The 27,910-nt window shown below is 48.4% G+C and overlaps 1 protein-coding gene across 1 annotated transcript in view; it reads left to right on the forward strand.

Annotated features, from left to right (window-relative positions):
- The window catches only part of LOC111154410 (dipeptidyl peptidase like 6), a 663,711-nt gene that overhangs the window by 455,010 nt on the left and 180,791 nt on the right, over window positions 1-27,910 (forward strand). Inside the window, exon 6 of the mRNA XM_022513977.1 lies at window positions 20,841-20,893. Coding sequence (XP_022369685.1) covers window positions 20,841-20,893 — 53 coding nt within the window. The remainder of the gene's footprint in view (window positions 1-20,840; window positions 20,894-27,910) is intronic.

A 27,910-nucleotide genomic window follows, 5' to 3' on the forward strand; every position in this document is an offset into this window, starting at 1 on the left:
TTAGCGTTGTGGATGAAAACTCCTGAACGGCCCCAACAGCCTTCTGTGATGCCCTTGACAGCAGAGAGCCAACAGCGAGCGAGATTCAGCCTTTTGTTGTGTGTGTGTGTGTGTGTGTGTGTGTGTAGATGTGTGGAGATGCAGCAGCATCGAACGTCGTACTCAGAATGGGTAGCATGTCCCCACTGCACGTTAGAATCACTCACTCAGCAGCAATCTCAAAAATTAGATTCTCTGGTGGTGGGACCTGAGCATCCGTACTTATTAGAAGGTCCCGCATAATTCTAAGTGGAGCTGGGTTTGCAAACCTGGTACCTTGGACAGAGGCCCTCAGCTCCTGAGCTCTCCCCACCCCCCCTCCATCCCCGCCCCGCCCCGCCCCGCCCCGCCCCGGAAGCCCGTTCATGTATCTGTGCAGCTTTGTCAAAGTGCAGATTCAAAGCCCTGAGGATTCCGATGCGGGAAATCCGGGGAGGACCCAGCAATCTGCATTTTTAACAAGCGCGCAGGATGATTCCAAGGCACGTGCGTGGTCTGTGGACCACCCCTTGGAGAGCTCTGCTACAGAGCTCGGCTCTCTGAAAGCCTTGGGTTGCCATCTGGTGAGTCCTCAAGAGTTGTACAGGCTAATCAGCTTCAGTATTTTTAGCTCCGGGAAATGCTATACAAAATTCAGCAACACCGTCCAAATAGGGAAGGATTCTTCCTTAAACGCTCATTAGAGGACCTGAAGCATATGGCAAATGCGTAGTCGGTGGTGACTGATCACTTTGCGATGTCAGCCGCATCGTAATCACCCGGTATCGGAGCCTCGTGCATCAAAGTGCCACCTCCCTCTTCTCCAACCCCGGTTTAAGATATGTATGAAGGCAAAACAGACCATGATTCCTCCAGTGTTTTTTTGGGATTATCAAAAGCAGAAGATATATTTAGGACCCTTTTGTGTAGAACACAAGATTTCAGGACACCCAGAATTGCCAGTTGGGATGGGAGGCGCAGCCGTAGTCTTAATGACGCAAACAGCTGCACTTCCCCCTGCGCTACAGGAATGATCTCAAGGGTGCCTTCACCCTGAACGACTGTTTTCTTCTCCTGGCACTGCCTGTAGAATCTTCTCTGGGTGCTGAAAGCAGTAACTATTGTCTATCCGCAATCAGAGAGCGCACCCCTGTCCACTTGCTCATGCTGAACTCACACCTACGTTTGCAACAGTCCCTGCTGACAAAGAGCCTGTGGGTAAACAGGGGCAGTCAGGGACCACCAGGGGACTCCCTACATTTCTAGAATGACTAAATCTGGCATACATGATTTTCATCGCAATCAGTCTTTGTAACGTCTTCTTGATCTGGAATTACCAAATATAATGCCATTGTTACAATATCATCCACCACCCAGGCAGGCGCAGAAGGAGCGGTGGCCAATAATCATACCGGGAAAACAGGCATACACCGTCTTCCCGCACAGGATTGAGCCACACACCAGACAGTGATGTCCCGGGTGATTTTGGTGAATTCCTTCCCATCCATAATAACAGAGGATGCTTTATTTTTTCTTTATTTAAATTTTAGTTAGCAAACATACAGTGCAGTATTGGTTTCTGGAGTAGAATTCAGTGATTCGTCACTCACACATGACACCCAGTGCTCATCACAAGTGCCTCCTTCGTGCCCATCCCCCCATGTCCCATCCCACACCCACCTCCCTCCATCAACCTGCAGTGTGCTCTCAACCCTTAAGACGACTCTTACTAATCAAATAAATACCTTGTTAAGATCACCTACACTTTTCCTGGGAACGTCTGAAACTTCGAAATCTTCTGAGACTGGGAAATATCAGGGCACTCATGGATGAAAATGAAATCTGTTTTGAGAACTGACAAGTGAATGAAAACCCACCCCATCTGTAACCCGCATGTATTAAAAGCCTCTGAGGCCGTTACGAGTCATCACCGTACCCATAACTGGTTGGTCACAGTGCCGTTTCAGTGTGTGCTTTCTAGACCCTGATTTACATCTTCTGACTTGGTGAAAAATGGCCTCCCCAGCCCTGACCCTCGTATTTCCTCTTCCTGCCCTGTGCTCACCATTTCCTCTCACACCCGGGCCCTCTGCACGCACCTTGAGCAGTCATGGAGCACCTGCCAACAAGCTCGGGCCTTTGGCATCCCCCTGAGGCTTGGGAAGGAGGCAGGAGCCATGACGCAAGGACCTCCCTTGTGCAGAGAGGGTGTGTGTCCTCACCAATTCCGGGCACTTGGATCCCTTCTCAGACACGCTCCACACGTTGCTTGTTCTGTTTGGTCGTAGACTCATTTACCAGTTCCTTGTTGAATTTCTTCTGCAACAAGGGCCTGGGCTCCCCTAGTTAGACCGAGAAAATAATTTATTATTCTGCCAGGGGGGAGCGCTCACAAAGCATGGTAACAGGGGAGACCGTAGTTCCTGGTGCATCTGGAACACATTGTTCCAGACGAAACTGACGCCTGTTTTCCCACTTAAACATCTCTCCACTTTCCTTCGCGTCATATGTGCTAATTCCGGATCAAGAAGACCTCACAGAGACTGCTTAGGATGATAATCACATGTGCCAGATTTAGTCATTCTGGGAATGTAGGGAGGCCCCTGGTGGTCCCTGATTGCCCCTATTTCCTAGCATCATTCCCGGTGCTGACGATACGGGTCTTAGCTGATGCTCACACGGCTTCTTCGAGATAAACGTAGCCGAAGGGTTGGAAAACAAAGCTGGAAGCGGAGCAGAAAGACTCCCCCAGACACCCCCTCCTCTTCCCACCATGAAGGCCCATGCCACTGGTCCGGAGGCTCGGAGGGCTGGTTTTCTACTGCAATATTCCAGGCCTCTGACATACAAGCAACGGAGAAAGACTGGGAAGGGGGGTTCTCGAGAAACGGAATCCCTGAGGAGACACGCGCCATCTCCAAGGTGGACGATAGGGAGGAAGTGCAACTATGACCTCCCATAAAACCCAGTGAGATGTGTGTGGGAACCCCAGTAACATGTATGAGAACAGAACCTTCAGGAACGGCCGTGAAATTGAGAATATGAGCCTGGGGGAGTAATGGCGAGGATTAAGAAGCGTGATCCGAAGTGTGGTGCGTGCTCACGGCGGTTTCCACTAGGGCAGTGCCCCGAGAGGTCACACCCAGCTGGTGTGTGCTCCTTGGACTGCAGAGTCTTCTCCGGTCTCTTTTATCCCTTCTAACTAGTTGTCTGTCTTACAAAGGGATTGGCTGCAAGGGACTCTCAGGATTAAGAGTTGTAAATGTGGAGCTAAAATCACTTTGGGTCCAGAATCCTGGATTTCCGATGTAGAGGGATGGATTTCAGCTGCTACAAAAAAACCTCGGCCAGGTGGCCCCAGGAGAACACACTCTTGTGGACCAGTCAGGTTGGTCCCCTGATGCTACCTCCAAAACCCTCAGTTCCTCAGAGTCCACAGTCTCTCATGGTTCATCTCCCCCTCTGATTCCCCCCAGCTCCCTTATCCGCTCCATCTCCCCATGTCCTCCATGTTATTTGTTATGCTCCACAAGTAAGTGAAACCATATGATAATTGACTCTCTCTGCTTGACTTATTTCACTCAGCATAATCTCTTCCAGTCCCGTCCATGTTGATGCAAAAGTTGGGTATTCATCCTTTCTGATGGAGGCATCATACTCCATAGTGTATATGGACCACATCTTCCTTATCCATTCGTCCGTCAAAGGGCATCTTGGTTATTTCCACAGTTTGACAACTGTGGTCATTGCTGCTATAAACATTGGGGTACGGATGGCCCTTCTTTTCACTACATCTGTATCTTTGGGGTAAATACCCAGTAGTGCAATGGCAGGGTCATAGGGAAGCTCTATTTTTAATTTCTTGAGGAATCTCCACACTGTTCTCCAAAGTGGCTGCACCAACTTGCATTCCCACCAACAGTGGAAGAGGGTTCCCCTTTCTCCACATCCCCTCCAACACGGGTTGTTTCCTGTCTTGCTAATTTTGGCCATTCTAACTGGTGTAAGGTGGTATCTCCATGTGGTGTTAATTTGAATCTCCCTGATGGCTAGTGATGACGAACATTTTTTCATGTGTCTGATAGCCATCTGTATGTCTTCATTGGAGAAGTGTCTGTTCATGTCTGCTGCCCATTTTTTCATGTGATTATCTGTTTTGTGTGTGTTGAGTTTGAGGAGTTCTTTATAGATCCTGGATATCAGCCCTTTGTACTGTCATTTGCGACTATCTTCTCCCATTCCATGGGTTGCCTCTTTGTTTTGTTGACTGTTTCCTTTGCTGTGCAGAAGCTTTTGATCTTGATGAAGTCCCAAAAGTTCATTTTCGCTTTTGTTTCTTTTCGTTTGGAGACGTGTCTTGAAAGAAGTTGCTGTGGCTGATATCGAAGAGGTTACTGCCTATGTTCTCCTCTAGGATTCCGATGGGTTCCTGTCTCACGTTGAGGTCTTTTATCCATTTCGAATTTATCATTGTGTACAGTGTAAGAGAATGGTCGAGTTTTATTCTTCTACACATAGCTATCCAATTTTCCCAGCACCATTCATTGAAGAGACTGTCTTTTTTCCACTGTATATTTTTTCCTGCTTTGTTGAAGATCATTTGACCATAGAGTTGCAGGTCCGTATCTAGGCTCTCTACTCTGTTCCACTGGTCTGTCTGTTTTTATGCCAGTACCATGCTGTCTTGGTGATCATAGCTTTGTAGTAAAGCTTGAAATCAAGCAACATGATGCCCCCAGTTTTGTTATTCTTTTTCAACATTTCCCTAGCAATTGGGGGTCTCTTCTGGTTCCATACAAATCTTAGGATTGTTTGTTCCAGCACTTTGAAAAATACTGGTGGAATTTTGATCAGAATGGCATTGAAAGTATAGATTGCTCTAGGCAATAAAGACATTTTAACAGTGTTTATTCTTCCAATCCATGAGATCGGAATGCTCTTCCATCTTTTTGTTTCTTTTTCCATTTCTTTCATGAGTGTTCTGGAGTATAGAACACTCCTTGGATGTACAGATCCTTTACCTCTTTGGTTGGGTTTATTCCCAGGTATCCTATGGTTCTTGGTGCTATAGTAAATGGAGTCAATTCTCTAGTTTCCCTTCCTGTGTTTTCATTGTTAGTGTGTAAGAAAGCAACTGATTTCTGTACATTGATTTTGTATCCTGCCACATTACTAAATTGCTGTATGTAATGGGATGCTTTCTTTGATTTTTTTGGTCTTTTCTCCCAGCTTTTTCTTTTTAGTAATTTTTTTAAAATTTTTAGATTTTATTTATTTATTTGAGAGAGAACAACAATGAGAGAGAGAGAGAGTACAGAAGGAGAGAGAGAAGGAGAATAACCCTAACCCTAATCCTAACTATAATCACTATTATGTACATTAAACCCCCAGAATTTATTCACCTTATAACTGGAGGTTTATACTTTTTGGCCTTAATGTGATACTTTATATAACCAAATGTGTGCGTCACCTCGGATCTGTCCAGAAGAAGGGGGTATATTTTGCACACATATATGCGCACGTGCACACATGTCATTCAGGAAAAACAACAACATAAAACAATTTGGGAAATTCTTTGAGCCCTGATTATATAAATAGCAAATTTTGCCTACCACTTTATTAGTTAAGATTATGTATAGCACTTTATTGAGGTAATATACAAAGCATAAAATTTACTTATGGCAATTACATGTTTTAAACTTCATTTAGAAATAACCCCCCCCCCCAAAAAAAGGTTTACGTCAAAAAAGATGGACAGAAGAAAATACTTAGGAGCAGGGTTGGAGAGAAGAGCTGTCAGAATTCGGCTCCCAGGGCGCCTGGGTGGCTCAGTGGGTTAAGCCGCTGCCTTCGGCTCAGGTCATGATCTCAGGGTCCTGGGATCGAGTCCCGCATCGGGCTCTCTGCTCAGCAGGGAGCCTGCTTCCCTCTCTCTCTCTCTCTCTGCCTGCCTCTCTGCCTACTTGTGATCTCTCTTTGTCAAATAAATAAATAAAATCTTAAAAAAAAAAAAAAAAGAATTCGGCTCCCAGCAGTGCCCAGGGTCGTGGGGTCACTCTGGACACTGTTCAGACATGTTACCCGGCTGCTCTGTACATGGGTGGGAAGGGTGACTGGAGCCCTGGATAGGAACCCAGATTCCTTGGTCCCGTGACGTTATGTATGAGGGTACCCCAAGAAGAAACCCCAAGCACCCCGTGAGACTCTCCCCATCAGTGATGTGGTGGGGACACTGGAGAATCTGACAGAGCAGACACACGTGTCTAGGGCTGAATGTGTCACCAATATTTGACATTTTAGAGACAGAGTCCACCTCAGTGAACGCAAAAATGTGGACACCACAGTGAACAGTGAAATCACTAGCCACAAATACCAGGGAGACTTGTGTGGACCCATGGCCAGTGGAGAAATAGATACCAGGACCCAGGAGCAGGTCAGTAACTTAAAGGTGAAGAGAAGATGGTAAGTCAGAAGCTGAGCAAGCCGTCTTCAGAGTATCCGTGAATATCATGATCAGGGCAAGAGAAGAAGGAAGAAGGCAGGCATCCGTGCCGCAGATACCGTAATGAACATTTTGTCCTGGACGTGAGCAGGTGTGTGGCCAGTGGACCGTAGAGGAAGGCAGTGAGTAGTTGAACCAGGAGATGGGCTGTGGTGAGCAACGAGGTCATCCAGAGCCACAGGCTCAGAGGAAGCAGGGCCACGACTATGTGTGCAGGTACTGGGGAGTTCTGGACTTTCCCTCCCCTCCTGGAGCTCTCTTCCCTGGCCCTGGAAGAGCTTTAGGCAGGAGTGGGAGGGAAAGGGGCTGAGGGGAACTGAGAGATTTCCATGGGAATTGACAGGCCGATAATTAGAAAACAACAGGACATGTCTGTCACGTGGCTGACCTACAGAAGAAACCAGGTTTTATTTCTACAGTTTTTAGGAAGCTGGATGCCTGGCTTCATATTCTTACCAGTGACGTTCAGAAGGAAACCATCACCCAGCTCAGGACTGATTGCCACTGAACAGATGCCAGCAGGTCCCTCTCTGGTGCAGACGACATAGGAAAGGTTTGGTTACCGACAGACCCTCCTACCTAAGTGAGAAAATGGACGGGAAGGGAGATTGCATTGCAAGTCTCTGTTAGGGGTTGATGAGAGCCCTGGATACGGTTGTGATCCCGCCCCCCCATGACAGCACCGCCATCCACAAGCTGGTTCTTCCAGAGAGAACCGAGAACATGTGGAAGAGCACACCTTCTCCATTCTGTACTTATTTCCTCAAATACAAAAAAAACAAAAACAAAAACAAAAAAAACCACACACACAGTTTTTTTAGTGAAAGATCAATGACTAAAAAATGTGGGTTTATCCCATCTGGGACCTGATGTTCTAAGTGCGTTGATTAAGTAGCCCGTGTGGGCGGGCAGCATTAGCATGACCTCCTTGTACATAATGATGCAGCTAGACAGTGTGGTTTTTTGTTAGTTGCGTGCTGACCACCACGCATAACATCTCAGATGGCCGTGACTATGTTTTCATGCATCAGAGGAACCATATGCTAGGAGCGATGAACTCCGTATAAACCCTTGGCCTTGAAAGGGAGGTTCTCCGGCATTAGAAGCAGCACAGCCATGCGGAGGACGTGTGGAAACGTAGATTTGGGGTCTGCTCCATGTTCTGCGGTTCAGTAGGAAGATTTGTGTTTCTAACAAGGTCCCGGGCGCTGTCGATGCGGACGGGGATCATACCTGGGGTAGAAGGCCCCAAGGATCGCTGTGATGAAGAGTAAAAAAACCAGACGTCTTCAAACCACAGAGAGTTCTCCCAGCTCTGGCAGCCAGAAGTCTGAAATCAGGTGCATGCAGGGCCCTGACCCTCTGACGCCTGCAAAGGGGAAGCCTTCCTCGCCTCTTCCTGCTGCCCGTGGCGGCAGTGGGCAGTCCTTGCCGTCCCTTGGCTTCTGGACCCATCAGCCAATTCTCCAATCCCACGGTGCTCTCCCTGGGTGTTTTCAGTCTGGCCTCTGTGTGTGTCTGTCTCTTGGTCCAAATTTCCTCTTTCGGTACTAGTCGTGTTGGTTGAGTTCTCCACTCCTGATTTTTTTATTTTAGCTAGATTACTTCCGTTAAGACCCGGTTTCCATATAAGGTAAAAATCTAAGGTTAAGACTTAACATGAAATTTGGGGAGAGGGCACATAATTCAACCCATAACACCTGGAGGACCCCTGCCAAATAAGTACTCAACATCCTTTGCCCATGGCATATAGTAGGACAGTGAGACGTACGTTTTACATCTTTTTTTTTTTTTAAAGATTTTATTTAATTATTTGTCAGAGAGAGAGAGAGAGGGAGAGAGAGCAAGCACAGGCAGACAGAATGGCAGGCAGAGGCAGAGGGAGAAGCAGGCTCCCTGCTGAGCAAGGAGCCCGATGTGGGACTCGATCCCAGGACGCTGGGATCATGACCTGAGCCGAAGGCAGCTGCTTAACCAACTGAGCCACCCAGGCGTCCCCGTACGTTTTACATCTTGAGCTGGTGTTCAGATACCCATACAGAACTAAAAACATCACAAAATAACACTCGTAGTATGTGTTATACACTTGTAGTGTGTGTTATACACTCCAGTGTGTTATACACCCTAATAAGGTGTGTTCTAGTTCCTTTTTTAAAATGACCCATTGCATTGACTCTATGACCCAGAGACTGACAAACACTTATCATCAATATCGTATACAGTAGAGCCCCACGAAGTATTTATTGAAAGTGTAAGTTAATATTAGGGACTAGCCCACATCACCAAGTGATGTTTTAAATACAGATGTCATAATTTTAGAGACAAGTCAGTGTTGCTGAGTATTTTTAACCAGATCGTCCTTGCAAAGCCAGCGCCTTCGGGGACGCTGTCCACCCATTCACAAAGGCAGCACAGCCCTGTCTCGGAGCCCGAGACCAGCTCCTCCGGGAGCGCCCTGCCACCCGGCTGTTTGGAGGGTCTCCCGCCACCTGCTGCAGACCCTGCCCCTGCGGTTAGTGCCCCAAGCCACGTCTGAGCCACTCTCAGCACAAAGTAGACTCCGGGCACCCACACACCGTGGCCCTCGGGCCCCAGCTCACAGCTCGGCTGCCCTAGAAGCCCATGGGACTGAGTTCTTCATGCCTCCCTCCAGGCTGGAGAGTCCCACCGGGAGCCTTGTCTCAGCATCAAACCTTGTCCTGCCAGTGGACTCTGTTGACCTTCTTTTGCCATGTACTTCTTGAGAAATGAGTGACGAGGGGCTGAGCTGGGCAAGTTATAAATAGCCATTGACTCTCAGTCCATTAATTCCTGTCCCATATGTGCTGATAAGACTTGTGCAAACATAGGGGTGCCCAGGTGGCTCAGTCAGTTAAGCCTCTGACTTTGGTTCAGGTCATGATATCAGGGTCCTGGGATGGAGCCCCGCATCGGGCTCCCTGCTCGGCGGGAAGTCTGCTTCTCCCTCTCCCTGCGTGTGCTCTCCTTCTCTCTCTCTCTCTCTCTCTCTCTCTCTCTCAAGTGGTTAAATAAAATCTTAAAAACAAAAGACTGTGCAAACATAATTATAGTGGCAAATGTGATAAGGAGATGAGAACACTACAGAACACGGCTAAGAGAAGCAGGAGAAGAAAAGGAATTTGCAATAACGAACGCTTCTCATTTCTGTTGTTGGAAGGAGTCCGTGCACTTGACCTTCAGTGTTGGGAGAGGCCAGGGGTCAGGGTCATGACATGGGCTAGGAGAGGTTCTGAAGAAGCCCATGAGTTGCTGTGGGCAGAAGCCTGCCTAGCACCCAGCAGGGACAGCTCAGCCCGGGTTTGCTGGACGCAAGCATACTTGGTTTGCCCCCATCACCTCATTTTGGTTCTCCCTTCTTCCCATTTTCTCCACATCCCCAGAACCTACTTAGGATTCTGGGCTCTTCTCTAAGGCCTTGATTTCAACTGGCTGACTGCTGGTCCCCTCAGCAGGTTGGCAAAGCGTGGCCCTGGGGTTAATCTTCTCAGTCCTTCCCATCCCGCTACTGTTCTCTTCAGGATCCATTCCTCAGGAGAACCTTCTGGCTAGTGAAGACATGATGCTGTGCGGTGGGAGAAGCTTCCTGACCAGCCTCTTAGAGTGGAAACAATTTTAAGCTAAATGTGGAAAGACCTAGTGTCCCAGTTCTCTTCCTTTGGCAGCATGTGACCTGGGGCAAATCAGCTTGTCTCTTGGAACCTCAAGTTCTTCATCCGAAAGGTGAAGAGAAGCCGCTCTGTCCCCAGAAGCAGTTGTTGGGAGGGTCCAATGAAAGGGTCTAGAAGGACCTTGTAGATCTCTAAAGACTTCCACAATGTAAATAGGATTTCTTTATTTTTCACCTTGGAGAGCTGCAAATCTGGTCCTACAGGCAGTGTGTCTGAGGGAAAGGGGCGACAGTACGCAGAGAAAGAAAAAAAGGAGATGTTGTGTTTTTGAGCGAAATCAGGAGTGAGTCAGCAGAAAGGCCTGTCAAGACAAAACAGAAAACAGGGTGAAGGAGGACACAGGCTGCCGGGCCTGGGAGGGGGTCAAGCCCCTGTTTCTTGGTGAGTGACCCCAGAGAAGATGCGGGTGTGACAGAGGTCAGGAGGACCCCGTGTACGCCAGTGTGCGCCCCTGAAAACCAGCGCGGAAGGAGGTTCTCACGCATCGCTTCCTCTGACTCTCGCTGACGGCACCGGGACGGGCTTCATTTGTTTCCAGAAGACGAGACTCGGACGCGTGGACACGCTCCTTGAATTGAAATGTCCAAGTGGAGACAGAAGGAAATGATTTTTAAAAAGAAGAATCGTACAGCTCTTTCTGGATGTCAGAGTTGCTCTCGAGATGGATCTTTGGAAACATAATTAGACTCACAGCTGGGATTTCGACTGTTTGTCTCTGAAATAGAAGATGTGTGTGTAGATGGAGCCTCCCTTTTAACCGGATTCTTTTATACTCGTGTTTTCGCCATAACTCTCGGCTGAAAAGCGTCGTATATGGGGAACACAGGGTGACAGAAACGTCATCCATTAATAAGTTAGATGATGGGGACCAGTCACAAAAGAATGACTTAGAGGGAACTGGGAGGGGGCGTGTGCAGATAGCAGAACCAGACCCTTGAGACAACGCCTTCAAGGGGACAGCACCGTCTCTTCTCTCTTAAATTTAAAAAAGTTTTTGGAGGAGGAAAAAAGTAGAGATGCAAATACTGAATCCTAAGACTTTTTCATTACTTTTATATTTTGAAACTGACAACTATGTCTCCTGTGTTTTCAGTCTTACCTGGATGGTTACACAGAAGTGTAAGCTCCATGTTGTGGGGAAGGAAAGGCTGGCAGCCGGGGGAAAACCAGGAACATCTTGTTCCCATTTCCCACTACTTGTCTTCTGCTGTATAAGCTCGCCATCTTTACTTTTCACTAAACACGTTGATGGTACCCAGTCATTGGTAGTCCTCTAGAAAACATGTTTAAAAATCATTACAACAGGGGCACCTGGGTGGCTCAGTGGTTAAGTGTCTGCCTTTGGCTCAGGTCATGATCCCAGAGTTCTGGGATCAAGCCCCGCATCGGGCTCTCTGCTCCACGGGAAGCCTGCTTCTCCCTCACCCACTCCCCCTGCTGTGTTCCCTCTCTCACTGTGTCTCTGTCGAATAAATAAATAAAATCTTTTTTAAAAAAATCATTATAACAGGGGGTTTGACTTCAGGGAAGTGGTATACAGCGAGTTGGTGAGGTGTGTGGAAATGTGTGCCAGGTGTCCCCATCAGAACATGGGCTGATCGGGACCTTCTGCTTGAGGCAAGAAGCCTTCTGGAAAGACTGGTTTGTGCAGGAAATTTTCCACCGTCACTCACTCCAGCATCGAGGCTTGTAATTCACTACGCCGTTGTTCATACGAGCAGGAACAGAGATCGGGAGGAAGCTAGATTCTGTGGCAAGTTGCCGGGTCTCTGGGGCAAGGCCCGATAAAATACACGGATGAAACGGGACGTGGGAAATGAAGCAGAGGCTTATGGGGGGTGTGGACAGACGGATGAAGAGCGTACTTGCTGTGACGCGCGCCGAGTTACATATGGAACCGCTGAGTCACTGTATTGTACACTTGAAACTAACACAACACTGTGTGTTAAATATACTGGAATGAAAAGAGCCATAAAACAGGCAAAAAACAGAAAAAAACCAAGCAGAGGCTGACCCTGGCCTGAGACGAGATGTGTGCAGCATCCCGGGAAGGAAGGAGTGCGGACGCTGTGTGCGAGAGGGACGTGTGTGACTCCCCTCGCAGTGAGGAACTTGTCAGGCTTGAACTCCCTGGGCTCAGCCAGGCTCAGGCAGCTGCGAGCTGCACCCAGGTGCCGTGAAATTTAGTCCCAGCCAGAGCTGAGACGGGGGAGGGCAGGGGGGCAGCAGAGCTGGCTGGGAGCTTGAGGAACTCTCTGAAAGGGAAGGAATCTTACCGGTCACCCAGGCCCGTTTCACTCTGCCCCACATTCTCCCTGAGGCTCTGGCGAACTTGGCTTTCCTACTTTTTTTTTTTTTTCATGAAGATCTTTATTTTAATTTTTAAATTTTTTTTTTTTTTTTTTATTTGACAGACGGAGATCACAAGTAGGCAGAGAGGCAGGCAGAGAGAGAGAGAGGAGAAAGCAGGCTCCCCGCGGAGCAGAGAGCCCGATGCGGGGCTCGATCCCATGACCCTGGGATCATGACCTGAGCTGAAGGCAGAGGCTTTAACCCACTGAGCCACCCAGGCGCCCCTTATTTTAATTTTTAATAGCAAATTAGAGGTTTAAATATTTATTTATCAAATCATTGAACTTTTCCTTTGTCAACTTTCCAATTGCATTTATTTCTTTTTTTTTTAATTTAATTTATTTTCAGCGTAACAGTATTCATTGTTTTTGCACCACACCCAGTGCTCCATGCAATCTGTGCCCTCCCCAATACCCACCACCTGGTTCCCCCAACCTCCCACCCCCGCCCCTTCAAAACCCTCAGATTGTTTTTCAGAGTCCATAGTCTCTCGTGGTTCACCTCCCCTTCCAATTTCCCTCAACTCCCTTCTCCTAACTCCCCTTGGCTTTCCTACCTTTGCTAACACGGGCTGGTAAGCCTTTTCAGTATTGGATACCTTTGATTACCAAAAGTTAGCATTGTTGGTCCTTACAATGTACACTTGTCAACGTTATTTTTGCCCTTGGAGCAAATGGGAACAGACCTGCTCACGCTTACTCATGAAGCTCTTTAAAACCTTAAAGATAGCCTTCCATCTCCCCTGAGCCTCTCCTCCAGGCAGCCCACCTGCCTTCACTCCAGATGACTCACAACGAGCAGTTTTCCTCCCCGACTCCAGCCAACCTGGTCATATTCTCATCTTTCTAAAATATTTTGACTTATTGGTCTTACTCCTTAGGGAAAAAAAGTGACACCTTCAACTGGGCTCAGTTCTCCCAATTTAAGGGGAAGAATTTCTAGACCCGATACTCATAATTTCTTCCCCGAAAGACCTTACAGACTGGTTGGCTCTTGTCTCAGCCACAGTATAAAAAAATGTGCTCATTTATTTATTTTTTTTAATTCAATGAAGGGCCCAGATGGAATTCTCAAGGAAGACTTTGCCCTGAAGCCCCACCTGATAACTGGCTGCTCTGCAGAGCGAATCTTGGAGGGCTTCTTGGAAGCCCAGCAGCTGCCACCTAGTGGGGAGACTAGGGTAGCGGATCAGGATAATGGATGGGGTTCAGTATAGGAGCCAAGATGGCAGGTTTGCTTGGAAGAATGTATCAAGACCAAGATTTAGGAACACGCAATGTAAATTTTAGCAGAAATTCTTGAAGTATTTTTGAAAAAATGGGGCATGTGCTTCCTCAGCCCTCTTCTCCCCATATCAACTCAAAGCAGGGGTGGGGGAGGGGCACTTGGGTTCCGAGTTCCTTGCTTGATCTCCACAGCCTTCTTTAAAGTGACCAGGACACGAGGAGACTGTGGGGCGCGTTGGGTATATCTGTTACCTTGACCGTGAGCCTGATATCCCTGGTGTTCACATATGTTCAAACTCATCAAATTGTACATAGCTGATAGTGCTGTTCTTTCTACATCAGTGATACCTCCGGAAAGCTGTTTTTAAACGTTCCAAGGAAACAAAAGAACGTTTATAAGATGCTGCCTTCATGAGGTAGCTGTCATGGTCCATAGGGCCCCAGCTTGAAGTTCGTGGACAGATGGCGTGCTCTCTCCCAGAGGATAGACTACTGTGGTCGTGGTCGGTAGACCTGGGAATCGCTGCGCTAGATGGGACCTAATGAAATTTCCTTCTCTGTTGGTAACAAAACCCCAAAATGGTGAGGAGATAGACCCTCTGGGTAAACATTTCATTTTCTCCAAATCTAAAACAAGAAATCTCCCAACTTCCTTTTCCCAAATCTTTTCCAACTTTCTTTTAGAGTTGTTCTTTCTCTCCTTCAGGTTTTTAGTTTTTGACTCAACATCACTGACATCACACGCAGATCGTTTTTCTTCTTTTTTTCTTTTTTACCATCCAATTTCCAAATCTCCCTTTCTTTTCCATGCCCAGGCTTTTCCCTGTGTTCGTCTTTCCCGGTTGCCCGTATTTTTAGCCCTCATCCACTTCTCACCAGATCCTTTTTCTTCAGCCATGTGTCCCAGCCATGGTGGTCTTGAGACCCACTGGGGAGAGCCTTGCTCTGAGCTCATCTATACCCTCTGGTATGTTCAGTTCCCTCTATGAATAGAACATAGGATCAAATAAGAAGGTGACTGTAGATGCCCAGATCACTGGAGTGATCTGCTTGGTTGTCCTCACGCCTGTCCTTGAGCTCCCCAGCAATGGCTGACTAGCCTCTGCTTGAATTCCGTCAGTGCTGGGGAGCTCCCTACCTCAGGGGACCGTGCATCCCATTATTGGGACACTCCAGTGGGCACAGTGACTACGCTGACCGGGAGCCCGGTCCGCAGCGCAGCAGTCTTGACTGTTCTGTGGCCTCTGCCCTGCCTCGGACCAGTCGGCTCCACCTCTGCTACTCACAGCGGGACTCACATCGTTGAGGAGAAAGAGGTTCGTGGTCTCGGTCCAAAGCTAGTAGCTACCTTGTATGGTTCTCTTCAAGATTGAAACAAGAGAATTCCTCATTCTCCTTTTTTCATGGTTTCTATTTCCAAAGCAAATACAGCTCTTCCCTCCCTCTACAGAGGAGGGAGCTGAGGCTCCGAGAGGTTGCGGACTTTGCCCCGCGAGTGAGTCACAGGCTGAGTGGAGCCTGTGTCCCACTCTAAAACTGAGTCCTCGTGGTCGTAGCTGCACACGGCCGCTGTGTCCTGCCCCCAAACCACCCCCACCCCCACCACTGTTTCCACCGCGGCGCGCTGTCAGGAAGAGAACCCCCGTGGCTGCGGGAAGGCGGGAGAGGAGCGGAGTCCGGCAGGCCACCTGGAAGGTCATCGTGGTTACTCAGATGCCCGAAACCAGGCCAGTGTTACCGAGGATAGAAACGTGGTGTGAATTTAAGAGACATTCCAAAGTTACACAGTCCAGCGAAACATGGAAACCAATGATACACGGACAGTTTAAAAAAGTAAGGACTAGGAATGGTTGAAGCTAATTTCAGTGTTCTTCTACTGAGAGACCAAGTACATGGGTACGTATAAAAGAGACCCGTTAGCAGGAGATTGTTTGGTTTTCAAATTGTGGAATTTAGGGTAAAAGTTTTGGGTAAAGAAAATATCCACGCTGAGAGGCCCGGGACAAGCTAAAGATAGGAGCCTAAATTCAAAAGATAGGTCAAGCATGAAAATGCAAATTCAGGAAGAAGCGACCTAAGAAAGCAGAAGTGAATGGGATCGGCCAGAGCAGAGGTGCAGACCGGCAAGATGAGAAACATGCAGGGGGACGGGTTGGTGCCTGCATCCCTTACAGGGGTCTGCCGCCCTTACAGGGGTCTGCCGCAGCAGATAGGAAAGACAAGGAGGCTGGGAGGAGGAGAGCGGGAGGACATGGAGGCCGTGACCTGTTGTGGAATGAAGAAAGGAGAGCAGCTTCCATCACCCGTGTCACACTCTGCAAACAGGTAGAGCAGGCGGGGAGTGAATCCAGTGCTGTCGTGTCTGGCCGCTGGGATTGCCCTGGGAGATGGCAGGTGGAGAATGTTAGGGATGCACTTGTTACGAACAGAACGTGTGGCATTGCAGGCTTTTCTCATGAAATGCTGTGATCTTTAAAAAGGAGTCATTCAGGGAGGATGTGACCAGGGATTTTTTGGTTTTTGATGTGGGAGATTTGAGTTCTCTTTTACAAATTCGGGGGAGGTAGTGAGGGACAGGCAGTGATGAGACATGCAAGGCAGGGTCTCGTGCAAAACCTGTAAGGCAAGAGTCATGAGGTTCGCCAGGGAGCAAAAGGGAGTGGCGTGGAGACCTCCTAGGCTGATCTTGGAAAGGGATCTGGTGGCTTCTTTCTGCAGGAGGGGAAGGCTGGGGGGAAGGTCTGCAGTGGGGCTATAGGGGTAAAGACTGGATGGTGGACCAGTGGAGGCTGAAGACGTTAACCCAGTGCCTCTGGAGGATAGATTGTGCTGCGGTAGGAGGTCCAGGGGGGCGAAGAATGGAGTCCAAGGGACTTCGTTCTTAGCTCAGTACACTGAGTGAGGAAACCACCAACTCAGGTAGGAAATGTCAAGGAGGACTAGGATTACTGGGCTGCTGACGAGTTAGTTTTGGAGAATATTGAGTCTTGGTGCTTGTGAGGCATGAGGTAGGGATGTCTAGGTGGAAATCTGGTTTAAAACTGCAGGACGGGATGAGTCCATGCAGGAAGAAGATACGAAGTGAGTCTGCATGAGTGTGGAATGTGGGGCACGAGTGTTCATGAGGAAGCTGAGACAGTGAAGACCGTAGACCAAAAGTGCAGCCCCGTGGGAGCGCTGGAGGGGGAAGGTGAGATGTGTGGACAGATGTTTCAGAAATAGAAGAAGCAAACCAAACGTGAACTCACCCCACGACAGAGCTTTGACTCGTTATTTTTATTCCAATTATTAAATGCCAGTAGCATTTGTGATATATTAGATATCATGGTATCTAATTTTTTTCGCGATACATTAGAACATTTGCTGAAATTGCAATCCCATCTTATGAATGGTGTTTTGGGTAACAAGTTTCTATATATTCATTTTCCAAGAGAAATTTCATAGTGAAGAAGAAACCAAAGTAACTCAAATCCATGAACTTCTGGGAGTACACTCTTAGAAGAGCAACTGAACATAGTTTTACTAACTTCCACCTGTACTTTGCTCCATGATCAGAAGTATTCAGAGGCTATTTTAAAGAAAGAAACATAAATACAACAGACAGAGACCGGGGGTGGGGGGTGGGGGGGGTGGGGAGGCTTTATCTTCCTAAGAAACAAATTCTTTCAAGATGATGTAGCTTTTTTTTTTTTTTTTTAATTCCTATCAAGATAAGGAATATCTTGCTCTTTAAGAAGTGGTCTCTTTCATGCCCGTGGTTCTTTTGGCTCCAGGTTGAGAGGATGTGTTGCAGAAGAAAATGCTGTTTGATTGTTCCATCTTGGAGCAAAGAGAAGACTGTCACGTCACTCTTTCCCTTTGCTGCTTTTTAGAGAGTCGTACATAAATCCTAAGTGCACTTGCATTTCTAAGGACCCCGTTTGCATCAACAGTTCTTTCCGGAAGGCTCTTTCACATACGTCCTTGGTATATCCAGCATCTCAGGCCTGACCTGTCTCTTTTTGAGTCTGTCCCATTTCTGTTGGAATCTTTCTAATTAGTGATTCTGTTCCCAACATAGTTCACAACATTTTCTGTCCATACACGTTTTGTTTTGTTTTTTCCTTTTTGCCCCATGGTACCCACATAGAATGAGAATGGGTAGTTCTCCCTTCTTCTTACCATTGCCCTTATAAGATTATTTTAATTCGGTCTTCTTTTTCTCATTGGCTCCTGTCAGAAGATACTCCCAGGGCTGAATTTCAGAGCCATTCAGTGGTATGTTTAAGGAGTCGTGCAAAGATCAACTTCGAGTTGTGTGGGAATGGCATAACCAGAGGACGAATTGAAATCACTATTTCCAGATGGATTAAAGAAATGTTCCTTTAATAACAAAGTATTGTATCTTTGTTATATCTGTTGGTGTCCTGGATTTTTTGGTTGACAGCCGTCAACTCGGACTTGTAACTCTAATTAAGAGATACACCCTTTGTTCACGCAGTTTCCAATGTAGTGATTAGAGAGACACAGACCTCAGATCAAATCTTGCTTGAGCTTGATTTGAGTTCCTTAAGATTCAGTTTTCCTATGCTCAGAACGGGATGATCATACCTGGATTGAGTGAGTTCCTGGATATCAAGGAGCCTGCATCCCTCCCCTCTGTGGACGCTCGCCTCTCACGCCCTCAGCTTCAGTGGCCTCACCACTGCCGTCACTGTTCCCTACAGTCATTTCAAAGACTTCCGCTATGAGTGGTCTTTCCCAGCACCTCGCTTCCGTACTGAAACTGTTTTGATGAGGAATTCGTCTCTGTTTGTTCTAGAAGTGGCTGGGCCTTTATGGGGAGGCGTCCAGTAACCTAGAAGTCTGTCCACAGCTGATGTAATAGGTGCCTTTTTCCCTCTGGATTTAGGCTAGATCTACCATTTACCTATCGCTGTGCAAGAATCTACCCAAAACGCCACAGCTCCAGACAACCAGCACTTCTTATCTTGAAGTTACCGCGGTCAGGGATTCAAGACCGTCCTATCTGAGTGTCTCTGGCTCGTGGTCTGTCAGAGTGTCGGCTGGGGCTACATGATCTGAAGGCTTGACTGGGGTTGAAGACTCCGCAGGTCTGCGCTCCCTCATGTGACCACAGGCAGGATGCCTCCGCTCCTTGGGGCCTGTTGGCAATCCGGTGGGGAGGAACCTTGGTCACTCACCGCATAGACCTCTCCTTAGGGCTGCTTGCATGGGTCACAGCGTGGCGGCTGTCTTCCCCCAGAGCAGTGATCTGAAGGCGAGCCAACGGGAAGCCACCACACCTTTTCCTACCCAGTCTATACCTGCTATTCAGTTGAGTCCTTTGGAATTAGGCGCCACCCCTCCCTCTTTCCCCCTCCTCCCTTTTGCCTCCGTTCCTCCACTCCCCTTCCTCCTCTTCACTCCTCCGCCCTTGCCGTAAGTCCTGCTCCCATTTTAGCAAACAGAGGCCACTGTTTGCCTGCCCGGGTCCTCCTGAACCTGGAGTGAGATGAACCGGGCGAACAGGTGTCGTTGGAGGAGAGCTCAGGCGGGTAGCCACACTGTGGGCCCCGACCGCAGACAGAGGCTCTGTGTCTGCCCGGGTTCTGTGCTTGCATTGGAGGGAGCTGGTCCAGCTCAGGGGCGGTTTAGTCAAAGCATGGGGTCCTCGGACGGGTGCTGTCTGAGCGGGAGTCTGCTCAGGACCAGCCTTTCCTTCTTCTCCTGGGAAAGCAGTACGAGGCGTCCCTTCCCACGCAGCTGAGCTGGGTTTGTGTCCCCCTTCTCGGAGGGCGAGGGCAAGGCTGGAAGTTCTCCATCATTTCGTTGCTTCCTGGCTATTTACTCATAAGGAAAAGCGGTATTTGGACAAGTTTCCCCATCAGATGCCGTCCCTCCTCCCTCCAGCAGGCCACCGCAGGCCCCGTATTTCTGGTGCAGGAGTCTTGGGACCTTCAGGACTCAGGGCTGCTGATTACTTACTTGCATATCTAGATTCTCTTTCTCTAGTAACTGTGATGCATCTAATCATCTATAAATTAATCCGGGGCCCCAAGGAGGCAGGGAGTCCGCGAGCTTAGCAGGGCCCTGCCCGTTTTCGTTCTCATGTTCACTCCATCCTCTGCACCCCCGTGCATGCCTCTATCCCCATCCTTCACACTGGACCTCTCTCCCTTGGCCTCACCCATTACCTTCAGGAAGGTGGTTTTAAATGCTGGTCACTGTAATGTGCCCAGACAGGGTGTGGACTCTCAGAAGTCACACGGGTGGGAGGAAGAGAGTGTGGTACGTTCTTGCTTCAACCCTGAAGACAACCCCTCACATTTCCAGCCCCGGGGAGGGTCTCTATCCAGAAAGCCGGAGGTGAAGGATGCCAAGATTTCTTGAACTGCGTGTTTTCCCCATTTCTGGTCATGGGTTAGGGAACTCTGTCCTGGCTCAAGAGTTGAAGAGAGGCTCCAGGTTGTGGGCTATCGGCGTTTGGAAACACTGTTTGGTTACCTTTGTTTTAAAAGTCATGCCCCTCTTGGAATGAGCTCCTGGTTTACTGACTGCTCTCCAAAGCTGAAGGACTCACGCTGCATTGGACAGAAGGACGAGAGTTTGCCCAGGGAAGCCTATCTTGCTTTTTATTTTCACTGAGGATGTACAATGGAATTTGCCGTAATTTACAGGGACGCCCACAGTACGTGGGTCTTACAGTCCTGCTGGGTCTAGCTGGCTGGCCGACAGCCTCTGGTGACCTCCTCATTGGTCCTGGGCTACATGTCACTGAGCTGGAAATCTGTGCCCCTGATTTAACCACAACCAGCCAGCTCTGGAGTCCATATCAAGCCTCTGACTGCAGGTAAACAATGTGCAAATGAAGAAAGTAAAATAAACAGGATATGCAAATTAACTTTCTAAGTAAATTAGACTTTGCCTCCAGGTCTCCTGATTAACTACTCTTCCTCCACTGATGTTTTTTTAGGATGCACAGTGATTTAAAAATATCATGGTCACAGCCTTTGTCTCAATGCTTGCTTTTTTTTCTTTTCTTTTTCTTTTTTTTTTTGTCTTGTGTTTCAGATATACCAACACTCCTACACTGGATATTATGTCCTGAGCAAAATTCCTCATGGGTAAGATGATTCTTTCATGTTCTTTGAAGGAGAAGTATTCAAAACAAAGAAATGGTAGAACCCTGAGTAGTGGCTCAATTCCTAGAATTAAGGGCAGGAAACGGGGCAGCTTGATTTTGACAGTGAAGGGCCCGGATGTCATGGGGCTTCCCGGCTAACTGTACCCAGCATCTAGGGGTCCCGCGAGTCGGGGTACTTGCCCATTTGTGAAGCTCCCGTCCTAGGAAAATGCCACCTCTCTCCTGTTCTGTTGCGGAGGTTTCCCCTAGAGGTCCTGCCGGCCGGGACTGTCTCCCCACCCCCGCCCCGTAATCAGCTGTGGCCCTCCCAGGCATGGGGAATAGCCCGGGACTCCCACAGGGCTCTGGTTATGTACACAATAGAATGACGCCCCTAAGCGCATCGCGTCTCTCAAAAATGTGTGATTTGAGACCCAAATGTGTGTGGGAAGGACAGACATGAGACCATGCATGATTTTACGAGGCTTTCGGTGCTGGGCAACTGTACCCACACACGGCAGAGGGAGGCATTATCAGGAGCTCACCTCCGGGTCCAAAGGCAAAAACAGACACTGGTTAAAGTTTGTTGAGTTAGATGTGGAGAAGCTGCTGCAGGATTAAGGGAGGCAGGGGTGGCTTCCAGTTCCTCTCCCATCATCCCCCTCCCCCTTCTCCCTCCTCCTCTCCCCTCCTGCACCTGTAGCCTTCTTGTTCTGTGTCTCCTCCTCTCCTCCACCCCTCCGGGAGTTCTTTCAGAAACCCTGGGAAAGGTGAGGGGCTTGGGAAACGGTCAGAGAAATTGAGCATTGCTACCGCCGGTGAACATGTGAGGGAGGCTTCCCCGATTTCCAGAATGTAAACCAGCAACAGGAATTGCTAAAAAGTATTGTTTCATGGGAGAGCATGAACCCGCAACACCGATGTTTCCAACTGCGGTCGTCTGCTTTCTACTAAGTTTAAGTAGAGCATGGGCACCTCTTTGGAAAGCAAACATGGAGAAAACAAGTTCATCTGGCCTTCAGACAAAGGAGAGATGTGTGTAGAGGGGCGGCAGCCTGAGATCAACAGCTTCTGTGAGATGAGTAGACAAACCAAGTTCAAAGACCCAGAAGGTGAATCACTGGTAAGAATTAAGCATCCTTAGGAATTTTTCATTTAAATCCTATTTTAAATAGAAACTCGGGAATTTTTCCATTATTTTCTGAAGCAGACCTACATCTTCAGAGCTCACGGCAGGCAGGAGTATGATTATACCTTGAGATTTATGTACCCGGTGTCGGAAGATTGAACGTATTATAGATGATGGATCGTTCGTTCCGTCTTCCATCAATTTGCAAAACTCAAAACTGTAGAAGCACTTTATGCTGAACACATTGTGTTAACACACTGCATCAGTCAGAGTTTAGAAGAAGTAGATCTGGACAACCTGACCCAAACCAGCGGCCAAGCGGAGGACGAGACTTGGTTTCCGCGTTGACGGTGATGAGCCCCCACAGAGAATGTCAGCATGTAACAAGCTACCTTCCGTATTTTTAAAATCATCACAGTAATGGTAATCGCCATCATTCGTAGATTGACTTTCGAGTGCCTTCACCCCAGCACAGCAGCCGCAGGAAAAGCGCTCCCTCCCCCATTCCCAGTGGGAGCTGTAAGGCAGGCCGCCCCACATCTCCCAGCTCGTGCACAGCCTGGCTGACCCGAGCCCTGTGCTTTCCAGGCATCCCCTTGAGCTACGTTAGAGCTGTAAAGATCAGAGTTTTAGTGGTGCGAATTCATTTCTTTTCTGAGGGCTCTTACAAGATCGAAAGACATAGCAGATGACTTGTGTCCTTTACTGGGAAAAAAACCCCCCGTGGATGAGAAGGTCCGTGGCCCTCCCAGCACCCTATGAGCTGACACAGAATCTCCAAAGCTTCTCCCTCCTTGTCATGATCGTTTATGGAAAATGAGTCCATTCATTTCATTTGTTGTCAACATCTAATTTGTATTAATGAGCCTTCAGGCCTCATCGTTCTGCAGCTTCCGCCACTTCTCCGGGGGTCACCGGAACAAGTGCTCCTCCTCCACGGATAGCGGGAGAAGGACACGGCCCACCATCCGAGGCTTGTGCTCCACGTAGATCCAGGGTGGAGAGGAAGGCACAACTGTGTTTTTAAAACAAAAATTAATCTGGTTAATTTATCAGGATTTGCATTATTTATCATACCAGAAACAAAGAGCTTCCCTTGGTGCTTCTGAAGACACAGATCTGTACGTTTCTCCCAAGTTCTCACTTCTCGGTCCTCACTTCTCCCCCAAAGACTCCACCGTGAGCCCGAGGCCATGCGGTCTGCAGGACGGGATTAGCCCTCGTTTATAACTAGTTTTGTCTTGGCTTCGGGCTTTCCGGCCAGTCACGGAGAAAGCTCGAATTAATTTTTCAGTGCTTTCTAAATCTGGTTCCCTGCGTTTTTGCCGGTGGCAGAAGAACTCGAGGAAGGGTATGCCTTTTTCCCTGTGTCGTTCACAAGCCAGGAGAGAAGCCCCCGGTCCTGTGAGCTCACTGCCTCCTTCAGGGTTTGGCCCTCGGTCCGCGGCGGGAACTGAGCCCCGTCCTTGTGTGCGCGCCGGCTCGGCTCGTAATGAGAATCCCAAAGCAGAGTTGTCACGTATGCAAAGATCTAAAACTAAAGGGAGAATCTGTTTCACTTGCACATACTTAAAAGTACTTGCACATACTCTTAAAAGACACGTATCTTTTACACAAATCTGTTTGCAAAGCCAAATTTAAAGCTAGTCATTCTTACCATAAAACATTTCACTAAGTTTTTATATCAGAAATTCAGCAACATAAAGCCATCTTCTGTGATAGAGATTATAGGCAGCTGAACATTTTCTATTAAGAACCCATCATGTGTTTTCATAGAACTATTTTTGTATGCTCGGCTGCTTCTGGAGGTTTTCCTGACCTGACATTTTTCTGGAATTAATGTTTTTCTTTGGCCTGAGGGATTTTTAAAAAAATATATATATTTCTGTATGATTACAATTTCTCATCAGGATCATCCTGAAAAGCATATGGACTGGTGAAAATTGTTCCTTTTATAACATAAATCAATTTTAAGGAAAACCTGGCCTATCTCTTAATTGGGTGGGTTTGGCAATATGGGGTTTAGCAAACAATACTAAAACAGACACAAAGGAACAATGGAAGGTATTTTTCTTACACACCAGGGCAACTTTGATAGATATCATTGCCCTAAATGAGCTAGATTATTTACTGGTATTTTTCAGTCACCACCCATATTTATACAAAAATTGCACTCCTTTGGGATTCTTATCGACTTACGAAGTTGCGTTCTGTATCTGTGAAAACTGTAAACTATGACATAGGTCCTCCTGCGCAGAATGACACTCTAACGTTAAGGCTGGGGTACAGAGGAACGTTCCATTGATTCAGAAGCTAGACATCTGGGCTGATAACATATGCTTAGCACCCGGCATCTTGCCAACAGCATGAGGCAGGAGGTAAGAACGTCCCCCCTGTGGCCACATAGACGCGAATCTGAACTCTCCCATCTGCTGCTGATCTTGACCATTGTGGTACTTCTGCAGACCTCAGTTTCGATATTTTTAAAAAGAGGACAATGCTGGCGCTCCCCTCAGGGGCATCTTATAAGAATGAAGTGGAGTGATACATGCAAAAGGCACGGCAGAGAACTTTGCTTCTAGTGAACATTTGGGGATGTTATTTCTTAATATTGTAGGATGTTCCCGTAGATATTTGTCGTCTCATGATTAAATATTATTTGACTTTCTACCCAGATGAAATCCTTTCTGTTACAGGAAAGGCATGAATTTTATTCTATAAGAATAAAATTCTCAAAGCTAAGGCTTGTTCTGTGACACTTGGGTAATTGTAATGCCCATGTGATGTTCTAATGTCTCTCTTAAAAGAAATGTCTGTAGCCTCAAATGTCTATAATTCCCAATGCTCAGTGCCTTCTTTTTTATATCATTTAAATCAGACCTACCACAATTAATGTTTACGGTGTTCTTGTTTTGACTCCAGTAGAAGCAAACAAGAAGGTATAAGTCAAGGAGTTTTTATTGAAATGCTCCATGAGTAACAAAAGCATGGTTGCCATCCTTAAGAAGTTCAAAATTCTGTTGAAAAGAAAGGACACAGACTCTGTCATAATACACAGCCAAGTGGCCCAAGTGAGTAACTTAAACACTGAATACAGAAGAGAAGGTTGTGGGCATCAGGTCTCATAAAGGAAGTCTGGCCACAGCCGATTCTGGTGAGTTGAACCCGTTATTTTTAATAGATGGAGACAGCGAGCAGATATCCCAGGTCGAGAGGATCATTAAACAGATCTGGCCTTTGCGGTGAGCCAGGATCTTCTGGAATCAGTAGGTTCTACGCCAGGCAGCAGCACAGGTGTTCACATGGGGTCTGTGTGCATAGAGCTGAGGTTGGGTGGGGGTTAGGGTAGGCTTGCAGTGTGGGGAACCTAAACCCCACCTCGTGTGGTGAGTCTTTACAGCAAGAACGTGGGGATCCTTTAGTGCAGTTGTGTTGAAAACGGCAGGTCTGAGTGAGTTTCACGTGTATGTACAGAAGGGAAGGGAGGTTTGAAGCATGGATTCAATTAGGAGGCCTGTTGGGGAGTCATGAAAGCTTGGAATGGGCAGAGCCCACTGCGTAGAAACCACACTCAGACTGATTACGGGTAGTTGGCGTTCTCCTGGAAAATGAAGACAGATTTCCCGTATTTATTCCATGTCCCTCTAATTAAATCTTGGAGGCAGCCTGTGTCCTCTTGTGAGCTGAGCCTGGTGCATGAGGAGATTCAAAGTAGTGAGTTCACGAGGGCTTTGATGAAAAGTCTCAGCTTACCGCATTTCCTCCCTGGCCTTTTTTCTCATGGATCCCAGGGGCCCTGCTGCTGGCCCCTCCCAGGTAGACACACTCTGGCTCTGCCCAGCCAGCTACCTTCACAGCTGCCAGAATTTGCATAAATAGGATTGTTAGTTTATGTTCTAATGTGAAGCCAAAATGTAGAACAAAGGGATGTCCTTAAAATATCGCTTTGGTATTTGGCATCAAGGGGAGAGGATCCCAGTGTTACTGACAGGCACACGGTGTCAGAACCATGGACAGCTCCAAGGTCTCCACTAGGTCTCCCTCTACCGCATCTCCCATCCTTTTTCCTCCCCTACCCTCCTGTCCTCCCTTCCCTTCTTCCTTCCTCTCCAGAATACAAACCTTAGCAAGCATCTTCAAGAGAACATGACTTTAGAGTCAAGTAGATCTGGGAATAAATTCCCAGGCAGCCCCTTTACGTGTGTAATCATGGGAGAGTTACTTTGCTTCTCCAGGCACAGTTGCTCCATATATATAATGGAAATAAAATGCCTGACTCATAGGGTTCATGAAGAGGTTATAGGAAATCCTGTAGAATAATGAGGTGGTACGTTTCAGTGCCTGCTTCTGTGTGTGGAAAGCAGTCCAGGCCCTATTTGTGGAGGAACCAAGATCTTCCATAGTATGGCCGAGTCTCATTAACCACCCTTCCCTGCATTTGGACACACAATAAATTTCAGCATCAGTGTCAACTCTGATCAAGCATAAGGGCTTCCTGGAGCTGCGTGTACGTGTAGTCTACAGCTACACCTGGGCCCCGTGGGATAGAATGTGGGGGTCGGTGCGGCAGCAGGGGAGGGCCCGGAGAGGTGTGTGATGCCTCATACATGCCAGCCCCCGCCCCCCGCCATGAATGACCACATCAATGGCGCGTGGCCCCTGGACAGGGTGTGCTCCTGGGCGTCCCCACCCCTGCGTGTGTGCCGGAGCCTCCCTGCTCCCTGTGTGGCTGGTGTCCACGTCCTCTGACCCTTCATGGCGGCATCCACACCCCTCCTCAACGTCCTTCAGCAATAGTCCCACCTGCTGCGTGAGCGTCTTCCCATTTCTCACAGCAGATGGCTAGTCCCCAGTTGACGTTATGTATTCTTTTCTGAATGGAATGTTTGGAAATGTTTTCAATATGCACCTGTTGCCTGACCCGTTCCTCTCCCTCATGCCGAGGCCTCAGAGAGAAAGGTGTCTCTGGCAGGGGCTTGACCGCGTCTGCACCCAGCGGGGACTGGTGCCCAGGGACAGCATGACCTTGCAGAAGGGGAGCCCACAGACCTCGCTCTCTCCCCGCGGGGAAGGTCTCAAATGCCAGAGCTGGGTCAGCTGGCAGAAAAGCCATCAGCCACAGGCAAAAGGAGCCAGTTTCCACCGTGATTTCCCCTGGAATCATTTGCTGCCCGCGAGCCCGTCTGAAGAACCAGTGACAATGCGCACGTGCTCCTCCTTCATCCCGAACTTCACGGGCCCTTCAATCAGGCCCGTCCTAGGAGGCTTTCCCCGAGTGCTGGCCGACAGCTGCAGGAAACTCTTTATGCAGCGTTGACTGGGGAGAAGGTGCAGGCCGGGCCCGCACCCCAAATCAAGGAAATGAGAGTCTCTGAAGCTGTGATCTCAGTTTGGGTCTGGGGTCCCCTGGGCCCACCCCTCCTTCCCTTGCAGTCATCACCAAGTGTCGTGGGACCTGACAAAAACCCATTCTCCCTGCAAACAAGTGACTGAAGCTTCCCCAGACGTGGAGAGGGAGCGGTCAGTCTCAGATGAACGGGGGCGGACATTGAGCTGAGGTTCTGCCGTATGGAAACGAGACAGAACCTGCTGTTTGATGTCTGGCTCCTCCCCGAGTCTGGGGGCCTGGGGGTGGTGGTCCCTCCAGAGTCCAGGCCTGCCCGCGCAGGAGCTTGCTGTGGGCTCCCCCTAGTGGGGTCAGCGGGGACGCCGCGGGTTTGGATCCCTGCATTTTGTCAGGTCAGAGTCAAGAAGTCAGAGGCTTGTCTGTGGCCCCGTTTCCCTGGGGCATGAGAGGCCGTCCCCCAAGGAGCAGGCCACAGCCCTGAGGTCCCCCTCCTGCTCACAGAGTCCCCGAGGAGAAGCGCCCCGGTGCACAGCACAAGTGGC

The sequence above is a fragment of the Enhydra lutris genome, unplaced genomic scaffold (assembly GCF_002288905.1).
Source record: "Enhydra lutris kenyoni isolate GAN:26980312 unplaced genomic scaffold, ASM228890v2 scaffoldscaffold37, whole genome shotgun sequence".
NCBI classification, from domain to species: Eukaryota; Metazoa; Chordata; class Mammalia; order Carnivora; family Mustelidae; genus Enhydra; species Enhydra lutris.